Source organism: Athalia rosae, chromosome 4, assembly GCF_917208135.1.
Source record: "Athalia rosae chromosome 4, iyAthRosa1.1, whole genome shotgun sequence".
Classification (NCBI taxonomy): Eukaryota; Metazoa; Arthropoda; class Insecta; order Hymenoptera; family Athaliidae; genus Athalia; species Athalia rosae.
In genome coordinates, this window is record NC_064029.1 from 19027100 (window position 1) to 19039004 (window position 11905).

At 41.8% G+C, this 11905-nt stretch overlaps 3 protein-coding genes across 8 annotated transcripts in view; 1 reads left to right on the forward strand and 2 right to left on the reverse strand.

Moving 5' to 3' along the window:
* Positions 1-37: 37 nt before the first annotated feature.
* LOC105693600 (JNK-interacting protein 1) lies at positions 38-5441 on the forward strand. 3 transcript variants are annotated; one of them, XM_020856722.2, is made up of 8 exons: positions 38-288; positions 1032-1241; positions 1443-1729; positions 2774-3046; positions 3239-3391; positions 3464-3747; positions 3821-3999; positions 4086-5441. In XM_020856722.2, the coding sequence occupies exons 1-8, from the start codon at positions 206-208 to the stop codon at positions 4156-4158; spliced, it is 1542 nt and encodes a 513-aa protein (XP_020712381.2). In that variant the 5' UTR covers positions 38-205; the 3' UTR covers positions 4159-5441. The 3 variants fall into 3 exon arrangements, with proteins under 3 accessions (XP_020712381.2, XP_012269055.2, XP_020712382.2); XM_012413632.3 differs by having other exon boundaries at positions 1464-1729; XM_020856723.2 differs by having other exon boundaries at positions 1467-1729.
* Positions 5442-5515: 74 nt separating this feature from the next.
* On the reverse strand, positions 5516-6697 carry LOC105693602 (transmembrane protein 223). The gene is made up of 3 exons (XM_012413634.3): positions 6091-6697; positions 5875-6017; positions 5516-5797 (listed from the first exon to the last, which is right to left on the reverse strand). Exons 1-3 carry the CDS (start codon positions 6602-6604, stop codon positions 5648-5650), a joined length of 807 nt encoding a protein of 268 aa, XP_012269057.2. The 5' UTR covers positions 6605-6697; the 3' UTR covers positions 5516-5647.
* Positions 6698-9811: 3114 nt separating this feature from the next.
* LOC105693620 (neuronal PAS domain-containing protein 2-like) overlaps positions 9812-11905 on the reverse strand; it is a 29513-nt gene continuing 27419 nt past the window's right edge. For 2 of the 4 annotated variants that reach the window (XM_012413668.3, XM_012413666.3), the window contains 4 exons: positions 11847-11894; positions 11595-11638; positions 11238-11399; positions 9812-11178 (listed from right to left, as the gene is read on the reverse strand). In XM_012413668.3, the coding sequence (XP_012269091.2) occupies positions 11086-11178; positions 11238-11399; positions 11595-11638; positions 11847-11894 (347 nt within the window). In that variant the 3' untranslated portion in view covers positions 9812-11085. Of the gene's footprint in view, positions 11400-11594; positions 11639-11846; positions 11895-11905 lie in introns of all 4 variants that reach the window. The other 2 variants (XM_012413667.3, XM_048654846.1) reach the window with 2 other exon arrangements.

Here is an 11905-nt window from a genome sequence, read left to right on the forward strand (position 1 = left end):
AAGTGTTAATTGAGCAGAGTTCTGCATTTTCTTTGGACCCTCCAGCCCCATTTCATTTTCGTTTGTAAACTCGGAATCCGTGGATAGGCGGTTGCGCGCGTCACCTTCGACTTTTCGAAATCAATAGCGTGGCGACGCGTGCGCTGCTTTTACCCGGTCAGGTCGCATCCTCCGTGGGCCGTCTGCAAGGACCGACGATTCAAGAATGGCTGATACAGAGTTCGAAGAATTTCGCCACTACTTCGATAGACTACCGCAACATCTCAAGGCACCGATATCCAATTACACGTGAGTAATATTCCATCAAAACGCTGCACAACCCGAAATAATATCTCATTTATTCGCCACCTTCTCGCCGCGCGGCAAGATGCACTTGTCATGCACCATCCTGATCTTTGGAGACGTACCCGTTGATATCGCGAGAAAGGATGTCGCAGAGATAATGTTGTCGGAATTCTCATTTATCATTGTCGTGTGGTCGGTATGGACGATTTTACTCGAATCGTGTAACGAAGAAGCCTGATAATCGTGCGAATGACAACAGCAATAGTGCGGTACGACGGATTCTTATGATTACGGTAACTCTGAACTCCCGAGAAGCTGTTCAGTTTGGACGGCGAGAGGTTGACTCGGTGTATTTCGGATGGACGCTCTATTTCGCATTGGTCGCGAAGTCGGAATTAATATCTACTTAGCTTCGATGTTCTTATCGCTGGGGTACAAAGATATAGGCACGGTTCGAACGACGGTCTACCTACCCAAGAGTTTCAATCGATATCAGAAGCAAAGCGTATTCGAAACGGAACCAATCGAACTCCATACGTGCCTGCAACCTTATTGAATGGCGAAATGAGCGAAACGACTCAAACGGATGAAGCTCTCTCAACACTTCTTACCTCGTGGATTCGATACACATCGCGTATGCCTACAAGTTCTGGTCGTTTCAGCGGGTAACATTAGGAAGATCCAACCGAGAGTTGGCAAACTTATGCGGCACCATTAGAATTTTCATCATTTCGTCTTGTTCGCAGACTCGTTCACGATGTCATGGTCGACGATTCACCGTCGTCCTCGCAGGACAGCGACGGGGACGTTGGTCGGATTGGGACCGGTGGGGATTCGGAAGACGACGAGGTAGTGGCACTGATTCACCGTAACGGTCCCCACAGCGAGCAGAGTTCGTGCGACGATGACGAGGATTTGGATCATCACTGTTCCATCCTAGTGGACAGCGACTTCAGGTATACCTAAGTCAGAGAAACGTTTGCGAGTCTCGCCCGTATAAATTTTGTTTTACCCTACGGTTCAACTGGTAGTCGATTATTCGTACCCGACGAGTAGAGTTCACGCCCGACTGGTATCGGGCTGGTAATGAGAAGCTAACAAACTTCCATAGCATGTGAGTAGAATAGTGACAACGGCACTACGTTGGGTGACATTAGCTTGTTCGATGGACTGGACAGTAGGAAACGGTCGATCTGCGGGAGTTTCGGATCCGGGGGTGGCGGAGGTCTTGGCGGATCGGGAGAAGGAGGAGGAGGAGGAGGAGAAGGAGGAGGTAGCTGCGGGAGAGAGAGCGTCATCAGCGACGTCGGGGACTCCTGCTCGAGTCTGAGCCCGTGGCCGACACCGGAACATGTTTCGGGAAATCGAAACACCGCGAGCGGAAGCACCGCGAGCGGGGAACGCAGAAGGAGAAGGCTACCGGAAATTCCCAAGTCCAAGAAATGTGAGTAGCAAACATGATACGCGAGCGATCCATGAGCAACCGGTGCGTGACGACGATCACCCCGTGAACACGTGAAACTTTAGCCGTTTAGATCGGAGAATCGTACGCTCCCTCCCTCCCCCCTTTCCCCCGGCCGCAACTCGTATGTATGTTTACGTATCCTTGGCTGCAAAACAGGCTAGAAGAGTAAACCGCAGAAGAGGACCGAGGAGAAAAGTTATATCGATATCGCTTGTGAATCAGTTGTATCTTATCGATCTCATGGTCGGACAATTTCCACCTTATACGGTGCGATGTTGCGATTGATCACGATTTGGTTTGCACTCGTGAATCCTGTCTGGACTATAATACTCGTTTGGGGACTTGATACCGAGTTGACCGCATCATGCGCTTAAGAATTTTCACGGAAATCTAGTTGATGGTTCTTTGTACTTGGAATTTCTCTATTTCTATTTCCATCGGTTGTAGGGTTGTACAGGTGAATGTTCGTTGAAGATTCTAATTTGACCCGTCGCATTATCCCAAGTGCCTGAAGTGGTATTTCGGTACAGAGTGACCCCGGTTTGCTTCAAAATTTGTTAAGACTCAGTTTGAAAAAATGGGAGAAATTCGTGGAGGTACGTAAGAAGTTACCGATATTTCACATTAACTCCTTTTTTCGTCCTGCGATACAGGGATAAAAAAAATGTCAACAATTATTGCGACGTAATATTATTCTTCGTCGAGTGTTTCATAGCTCTAGGTATAGGCATAGCCCGAGATACCCCTCAAATTTCAATACTGGGCTCAATTTTGTCGGTTAATTTTGCGCCGAAATTTGAAAGAACGATTTTTAACATTGGTCAGTCGCGTTGCGCGTTGACAACCGGTTTTTTCACGGGGTTTTCATCAGCTTTTCGCGACAGTACCCCGACGTATACCCGAGGGCGGGTCGAGGTATGAACCCTTGTCATCCAAGACCCCTGGAAGTAATAACCGTGACGTTTTGTTTCAAGATCGATACCGTTATCTTCAATTAATTATGATCGACGTACCTTCCTCCAGCGATAACGATGTGCCATTCGTCGTTTCACTCGTCTCCTTCGCTCGCCGACGAGCTGGGGGCAGCTACTTCTGCGGCGGGAAGGCCATATCTTGTCCTGAGGAAGTGTCATCCGAGACTTCGTCACGAGGATAGCTCACCGGACAGCGAGCGGATGACCACCGACAGTGGTCACTCCACGGCGCATTCACCGGACAATGGACCAAAAAGCGTGTCCCCGATCCCTTGCAGTGCCATGCAGAACACCAACTCCGTGTCGCCGAGCAGTACGCCAGGTGAACACGAATGGCTGAAATTTCATTGTCAGTACGATTGTACTTTTCCCCTCCGGTACGTACGTACATTCGTCGTGGAATGCACGCGCGTTACTCGAGAGGGGAGTTGAATGCAACGGGACAGCGATTTCGAGCCTTGTAGCCCGACGAGGATACAGGTCCGGAGTGAAACTTTTGATTCGTATTCAACAGGTAGCAGCGGCGTTCCCTTCACGCAACTGGAATTGCTGGAGGCGACGCATCGTGGGTTGCACAAATTCGTACCACGGCATCACGATGAAATTGACTTGGAGATCGGAGATCCTATCTATGTGCAGAAGGAGGCCGACGATCTCTGGTGCGAAGGTAAAGGGAACGGAACTGAATCGGGAGTGAATCTTGATTCGAATTGTCTCTGCACACATCGTCTCGTTTCAGGTGTGAATCTGAGAACCGGTCGGCAAGGCATTTTTCCATCGGCATACGCGGTGGACATGGACTACAGTGATTTCGACCCGTCAGCGCCAAAGGTGAAACGGGAACGATACCTCCTGGGGTATCTCGGCTCGGTGGAAACCCTCGCTCACAAGGGGACGGGGGTCGTGTGCCAAGCGGTGCGCAGAATAGTCGGTAGTCCCAACCAGCAACCACCGGTTTCGCAGAGCTGCATCCTGGAAGTTTCTGATCAGGGTCTGCGGATGGTCGATCGAAGCAAACCTCGGGTAACTATGATGGAACGCTGTATCGACGCCGTGGGAGGAAAGCGCAAAATTCCTAATCGTTTCAATTCGTCAGAAAAACAGGGGTCCGTGCCACGACTATTTTTACTCGCTGAAAAATGTCTCCTTCTGCGCCTTTCATCCCCGGGATCATCGCTACCTTGGCTTCATCACGAAGCACCCAACGTTCCAGAGGTTCGCCTGTCACGTCTTCATAGGTCAAGAGTCTACGAGGCCCGTCGCCGAAGCTGTTGGGTATGTGTTATCAATTTTCATTATCAGCGGCGAAATTTTCGCGTCGAATGCGAGCTCGCTAAACGAATTCATCGAACTATTTTCAGGAGAGCATTTCACCGGTTCTACACGAAATTCATCGAGACTGCTTTCCCCATAGAGGACATTTATATAGAATAAAAATCCGGACTATACATATAACAAGCGCTGAATAATTTCGCCCTCTTGTATATACTGTATTCTCTCCCGGCTTAACGATAAGAGATTCTAGAGACGTGTTCAGCCGCCGCAGAAGATTTCATGCGCCGGTACGCCAAAGCAATTTGCTGATATTATGTTTGTATTAATTCCACGGTGGCTAAGCACCCCGTCTAGATCGAGGAGCAACGGATATGGAAAATTCAAATTTCACGGTGGACGATAATTATTTCGAGTTTTTGTTCGAACCGGTGGGTCTTCACGCGAGCTCAGCTTCACGCATAGTGTATCATGTTAATCGCTAAGATCGAGCTTATTGAATTTTCACGACTGGCCTCTCTCGATGGAATATCTCTCGCGCACGTCGAGGGTCTCGAATGATTCCGACCAGCGCTGATGACGTTAATGACACAGTATAGTTGACGCGACGAAGAGAAAACAATGAAGCCTTAACGATACCGCCACGGACGTATCGAGTGGACGAGTGATATATGTTATACTTCTGACGCATACCTCATTACATATCGTTTCATTAATTTCTTTGAGCGACAGCACAGGCCTGCTGACGAGTTGTTTTCATTTCAGAACAAACGTGACTTTTCGCATATTGATTTCAGCAGGAGTCGGGAAGAGATCGAATTAATTTTTTTCAACAAGAAATCGCGACGTCCTCGAGGAAAAAGGACGTGCGGATGATTTTTGAATTTCGGCTACGCTACACAGACTACGTGTAAAGATGTCTTCTTAAATTTGCAGGCCTGTGCAATTCATCGTCGGATTCACACAACATTTTCTAGTATAACGTGATTATGTATCGTTACCTTGACATTTTCCCTCAGTTCTTAAGAGTAAAATATGGATTGAATTATTAACGAACATACTTATGCGGACTTGTGAAACAAATTTTTCTAATTTTTTATAACCATATATATATATTGTATGATCATCAAAAATATGCATCCAACGTACTTCAATCATGCAGCGATCCGTTGGCGCAACAGGTGGGATATTTTTGGGGATCGATGAGACGTTCTGAGTTTGCCGAATGGGGTACACCCGAATCTACTTTTTGTCGATTTACTCGAATTAAAATCAGTGACTATTGACCATTGAATAATACAATTAAAGAAATGTGCCCGAACTTATCCATGTATTGCCGCGACTAAGATGTAAATGTATATGTCAAGCAGCAATCTAATAATTGTATACAGTGAGTGGGATGTAACCATGACGTGCATCTGTGGAATAAAATTACTTAACAAGTATCACGTTCGTTTTTTTCCTATCGGCGTTACGAAGACACAGATTCCTGGAATATTGGTATATTGGACGGTACGAATTATTTTCACTCGTGACCTTTATTGAACCTCATTTAACAAAAATGACATCGTACATAGTTGGAACTTAAGAATAATTATTTTGCAAACGCTCGTGATTGATGGAGCTTTGAGCTATCGTAGATACTGTATGACTATATCTGCCTCTTCAACCCAGCTGTAAAGTCGAAAAGTTGCGGATTTTTGAACTCTCCTTTAATATCGAGGAGATAATGCATCCAATCCCCCTTGACCTTAATCGGAATGTGAACCGTCGCCTTCTCTCTACTCTGTTTGGAAGTCACCTGAAAAATACCCCGTATATCAGTCTCCTCTACGCTTAGAATATCTTGTACGGATAACAGCTGGTTCGATTATCAACCTTGTCCAAGGTGACAGTTCTCATCCTGTTCTCCCCGAACGGAGCGTAAGTCACCAAGGTAATTTCTCTTCCTCCCTTCCTGAGAACCAGGTACCTCACGGACTTCAAAATGTACATCCAAGAAAGACAAAAGAGGCTGCATCCTGTAGAAATTTTGGATAAGATATACAATCAGAACATCGCATGCCGCTGGACTACGAATGACGAATAGCGTACCGACAAACCAAACGATAAAAGTTAATATCTTCCGGTTACTCGCTTCACCGAAATTGACGCGCTGCCACCACTGTTGATCTTCCTTACTCACTTCTACGACGGGAGCATCTCTTAGCTCTGTGTAAACAAACTGGGCAATGTAAGTCCAGAGTAATAATTGGGAAATCGCGAAAATATTCAGCCGCTTAAAGTATTTGGGGTTGTCGTACTTGAAGAGTATAACGTCCTTGGGCAAATTGGTTTCAATGTCGTACGGTCTCGTATGGGCCCCCCGTATTTGAATAGGCGCGCTATAAAATGAAGTCGGAAAAGGCATGCGCACGGTGCCGCTACTTTTTGGTCGAAATAGAATCCCAAAACGTCGGGGGCTCTGCTTGACTACTTGACTCCGAACAAGGGTCGACCCACCGGTGAGGTTTGCCCTTGCCAAACTCCATTGCCGCGCCACAAACTGCACTCGGAAAAAAGTTGTTTGGCTCGCGAACAGACCGTCTGCGATTGCACATCCGAGCATCGTTGCCGCTGGAGCTTGCGGGAATGGGAGGGACACGTGCGTAGTAATCACTGATGTCGACGTAGTAATATCCCCTTATCCCTCCTGCCCCACGTGAGATCACCTTGGATGGCGGTAGCGTAAAACCGCATGCGCAGTAATAGCCGGTACATATGTATGTTGAACATTTAGAAACATGCATTTCGAAAAGAGTGAGGGTTGTTAGGACAGAAATCGTTGGGACAGAATTCACTCGGAGTCATTTGTACGGAAAACTTCTGCCGAGGGATCGTTGGGATAGAACTACGAGTGAGGGTCGTTGGGACAGAATTCCTACTTCTGTCCTAACGATCCTCAGGCAGTTTATTCGGACAGAAGTAGGAATTCTGTCCTAAGGATCCTCAGGCAGTTTGTTCGGACAGAAGTAGGAATTCTGTCCTAAGGATCCTCAGGCAGTTTGTTCGGACAGAAGTAGGAATTCTGTCCTAAGGATCCTCAGGCAGTTTGTTCGGACAGAAGTAGGAATTCTGTCCTAAGGATCCTCAGGCAGTTTGTTCGGACAGAAGTAGGAATTCTGTCCTAAGGATCCTCAGGCAGTTTGTTCGGACAGAAGTAGGAATTCTGTCCCAACGATCCGTCGGCAGAAGTTTTCCGTAGAAACGACTCCGAGTGAATTCTGTCCTAACGATTTCTGTCCTAACGATCCACTCCCAAGTAAATTCACATGATATCAACTTGCACGACGAACGATAGGTGACGTCGTGTTACGGTGTGAGAATTAGTCGTATCAAATCGAATAATTAGACAAGTCGCGTAATCAGCATTATGATTATTGAAAAAAACAGAAACAAAATATTGTTTTATTTATACAACTTTGTACATAAAAAACATATGTCCAGTGCTCTCATAGTTCTTCGGTGCTTTATAAAAGCACATCGCATCAAAATTAGAATAATCCATAGTTATTTCAATTTGCTTAATTGAACCGTAGGATATTGTACGACTATTAGATGGATATTATTACGCTCGCGTATGCCTGTTAAGTTACGGGTACACAATGGGTGTACGCGTATAATGTACAGAACTGTGGGTTTTGATGGAGTCTACAATTACATCGGTAATATAATTTTTAAATAGTGGTGCATCATGCTCCGTGTGCCTAATACTCTAATGAAAATTGGTTGAATAATCGATTTTGTATGAACAGATACTTATATGATAGGTAATGACTTGAATTTGTCATGACTTTCATAATGTTATACACATATTGGTATATGTTTACAGAGGAAGAACACTGAACACAGACAGTTTGGATTTGTATTTTGTACTCAACATTTTGGGGGGAGGGCGGTAATATACTTGGTGGTGTAATATGTATCTTTAAATACATATATTACATGTATGTATATGTATAGTACATAATATGTCTATTTTAGTATTTTACAATCTTATAGTAGACGACATTAACGCGGTATCTAGAGAATTTCCGTAGTATGCAAACTGAAATTCTGTAGACTGATGAAATGATAGTTCGCGAATAGCCAACTTTTTGCAAACGTATTTAGCAATGTGGGATCGAACTGCGAAAAATGATAAAAATGATAGAATAAAATAACGGGTACGTGACAATTCATGGTGAAACTCAATCATGGAAACAACTCTGTTTCCTCCTTTCTCTTGTTTATGTCTGAAAGAAATTGACTGAAGATAAAATTTTTACTTGCTATGGAGAAAAGTGAAGTAGGTAATCAGAACTGATATAAATAGAAATAAAATCATCGACAATGAGAAGCAAAGATCAAGAATTTCGTCGCGGGGATATTGATTGAGCAATCCCGATCGATTGAAGTTGAGGATGAAAAGTTCCAAACGCAAGAAGAATTTACGAAGAAAAAAGTAAGAAATAAAAGAGAAAAAGAATTCAATGAAGAGATACTCGGCATTGCCGATCAATCGTACATTGACGGACAAAGTGAACTGCATGCTGCGATAAACCAACGTTGATTTACGATGATTATCTAGTTCTATGTAAGTATTGGTACACCATACTTCGGAACTAGGTTCCTTTGTTTTTTTAATACATTAATTTTTCTAAATATGGTAGGTAAACATCCTGCAGATAGCTTTCAGAACTTGTGAACAATTTAGCGTACGATGAAAGTACGCCTGGCGAAATCGATCGACTCATTTTTCAATACAAAGTAGTAAGACTTTAAGTCAGAATTGAGTTCGCTTGACATACACCGTACTCACAATCAGATCTCGTCTTTATTTTAGGTTTTCTTTTCTGCTTTCACCTTTATTTCAACTTTTTTCCATGACAAGTCACTCTACAAACTTTAATGTCATTTATTTTTGCTCTTCTTTGCCGGATTTCATCAGCCGACTAACGACAAGCAAGATACCTACTTCGTCGAAAAAATAAGATTTGTTATAGTGCTAAAAAAATCAACGCGTACTACCTGAGGGCTATCTGGGAATTACGAATCGCTTATAGAATCATTTGATAAGTAATAATATTTAGAATTAGTTCAAGAACGGTAATTGCGATAATGATTAACAGTCACTAATAATAATAAGAATACGAATAAAATAGGTTTACCTATAATAATGGTAAATATAATTGTATTATTAATGATACTAATAAAGATATTGTTAGTAATAATAATATTTGAAATAACAAGAAGAACAATAGTACTAATAATAGTTATAATGATAATTTCAACAACAACAACAACAATAATCGTAATAATAATCGTAATAATAATCGTACTAATAATAATAATAATAATAATCGTACTAATAATAATAATAATGATAAGAATAATGATAATAATAATAATAATAATAATAATAATAATAATAATAATAATAATAATAATAATAATAATAATAATAATAATAATAATAATAATAATAATAATAATATCATTTACAATTATAATATTAGCAATAATGACGATGAGGGTGACGATGATGACGATGATGATGATTATAATAATTACGTGTTATATTAACGTCGCAGTCTTACAGTGAGCCAATAAAGTCGATGGCAGCGATCTATCATTTCGATAATATAGATGTTAATTTTTGAAGTTTTTTATTTTAAAGATTATTAAACGTATATTTGTTATATTCCCTATTGCCAGATACTTGTCAAACTATGTACAAATAAGATATCATAAAATATGTATGGAAATCGCCAACTAGGGAATGGTAATCTTTATATTCGGAGTTGATGTAGGTACACGAGGTGGGGGGTCATACGGAAAACATATTTATACACGAATCCATTTTGTACGTTGAGATTGGTTTGATGAAATTATGGACTGTTGTAATTTTTGGAAGTCGATTCATTCTTAACACTGTAGTTCATACATGTAGATTATATTAGACTCATTCCATCAAATGACGCGTTTGTATTTTTTATGTTCAGTGTCCCAAAGATTGGATTCCTTTTTTATTCTATAATAATTGGATTCTGATACCAAAATTGAATGACTTGATTATTACGTCTATCAAAAATTTCGCGAAAAACCGTACTAAAATAAAAATAGTACGTATAGCCTAGGGTTGTCCCTAACAGGGTTGTTTTCGAATTTCGATGCTCCCTGGGACTTGAACGCTTCCAAATAAATTCAAAGAAATTCCCTGAAAATCTGAGCTTTTAATATCAACTCTAAGATAGCCCGCATTGTCACCGAAGTTTCTCATGGAAATAACATGAGAATAACATGTTTTTTTCTTTGAAAATTCATAGGTCCTTGACAAATATATTGAAAATTATGGAAATTTATATTTCAATAGACAACTTAACGCTCTACAAAAAAAGCCTCTTATGGTTTTTTGCTAAATCGACTGTTTCAAAAGTTATTCTAATGATAATTTTGTATAAATTGAACTTTGACCTCGAATTCAACTTTCAAACCAGTGAATTCAGCGAAAAATCATAGGAGATTTTTTTGTAGTCGGTTAAATTTTTTCTCGAAACACTAGGGGCTTCGATTTTTTTTGTAGACCGTTAAATTTTTCATTGAAATACGAATGAGGACCACCCTAGTATAGCCGTACTATTGAGTGGACAATGACGACATTGTCGTTGAATTATATTATTTCCTATTTCCAGAGATGTTTCATGACAGAATTCGGAAGCGAGTTTAAAAAATGTACAACCGGTCAATCGTGAGGTTAAATCAACACACGCCTAAAGATGCGAATTATTCTCTTTAGCGCAACCTTCCGTTGGCCCGGACTTCTTTCTCTTCGATCATCTACTTTTTTGTCCACATTTTGTTCAATGTTTATTATGTTCCTTATGTTTTCTATATGTTTACTTATTGTTTCAAGTTTTACCTATTTATCCTTGAGTCAGGGGCACGTCATGGCAATTCTTCGTTCACTTCCAACACGAGTCCTTTTTCGAGGAGTTCGGAGTTTATTTCAGGTTTCCAAGTATAGATACCATAGGGCTGCACGGATCGTCGTTACATCTTTACAATCGTTCATACCCCGATGTTGTGCTGCACGTTTGCCTGAATGTTCAAATGATCCTGCTGCAGAGTCTTCAGTATCTGCTTCTCTTTGTTGTGCTCGGCCTGAAACAGGGGTGAAGTAATATTGACAAGGTAAAGTTCAACGTATTCTGTGAATTTACCTCTAACTCTACGCGCTTTGCCTGCAAGGCAGGATTATCTCGTTTCGTCTGCAGAGCGGGATTATCCAGGTTACGCTTCAGCACATTGAATTGCGATTCTCTCAACGCCATGCATTTCTCAAGTTGAAATTGCGTTCTTCGTATCCCTTCGCTAACAGCTTGCTGGAACATTTGATAAAAGCGTTGCAAAAAATCAGAGAAAAGAGGAGGAATTCAATTTAAATACGTAATTGAATTTCATCTCCTGATCTTATCTACGTTTATGTGGCGAGTTCGGGGAGTCAAGTTAAGAAAACGGTACTAATAGGTGCGGTGGTAATGCTATGCCATGCGAATTAACGTGAAAGCGATACTCACATCGCTTGCTGTAAATTGGTCAACGTTTGCCTCGTCAATGGGTTCTGAAACAACAAATTTCGAGAATTTTCTAAACAAGAACTGATGCTATCGTGAGGTTTGACTCGAAGAATCTGTCGGGCATTTTTAATATAGTCACAGCTCTGCAACGAGTTGACACAGTGTTCAGTGATAATAACGTCATTCTTTCTGTCGTGTCGGCGAACGTATTCATTAGGAGTTGATAAATATCGTGAAATACATCAAACTTACTTCCGATATACATCACCGACTGTAGGTCTCCTAATTTCTTCATAAGATCTACAAACATG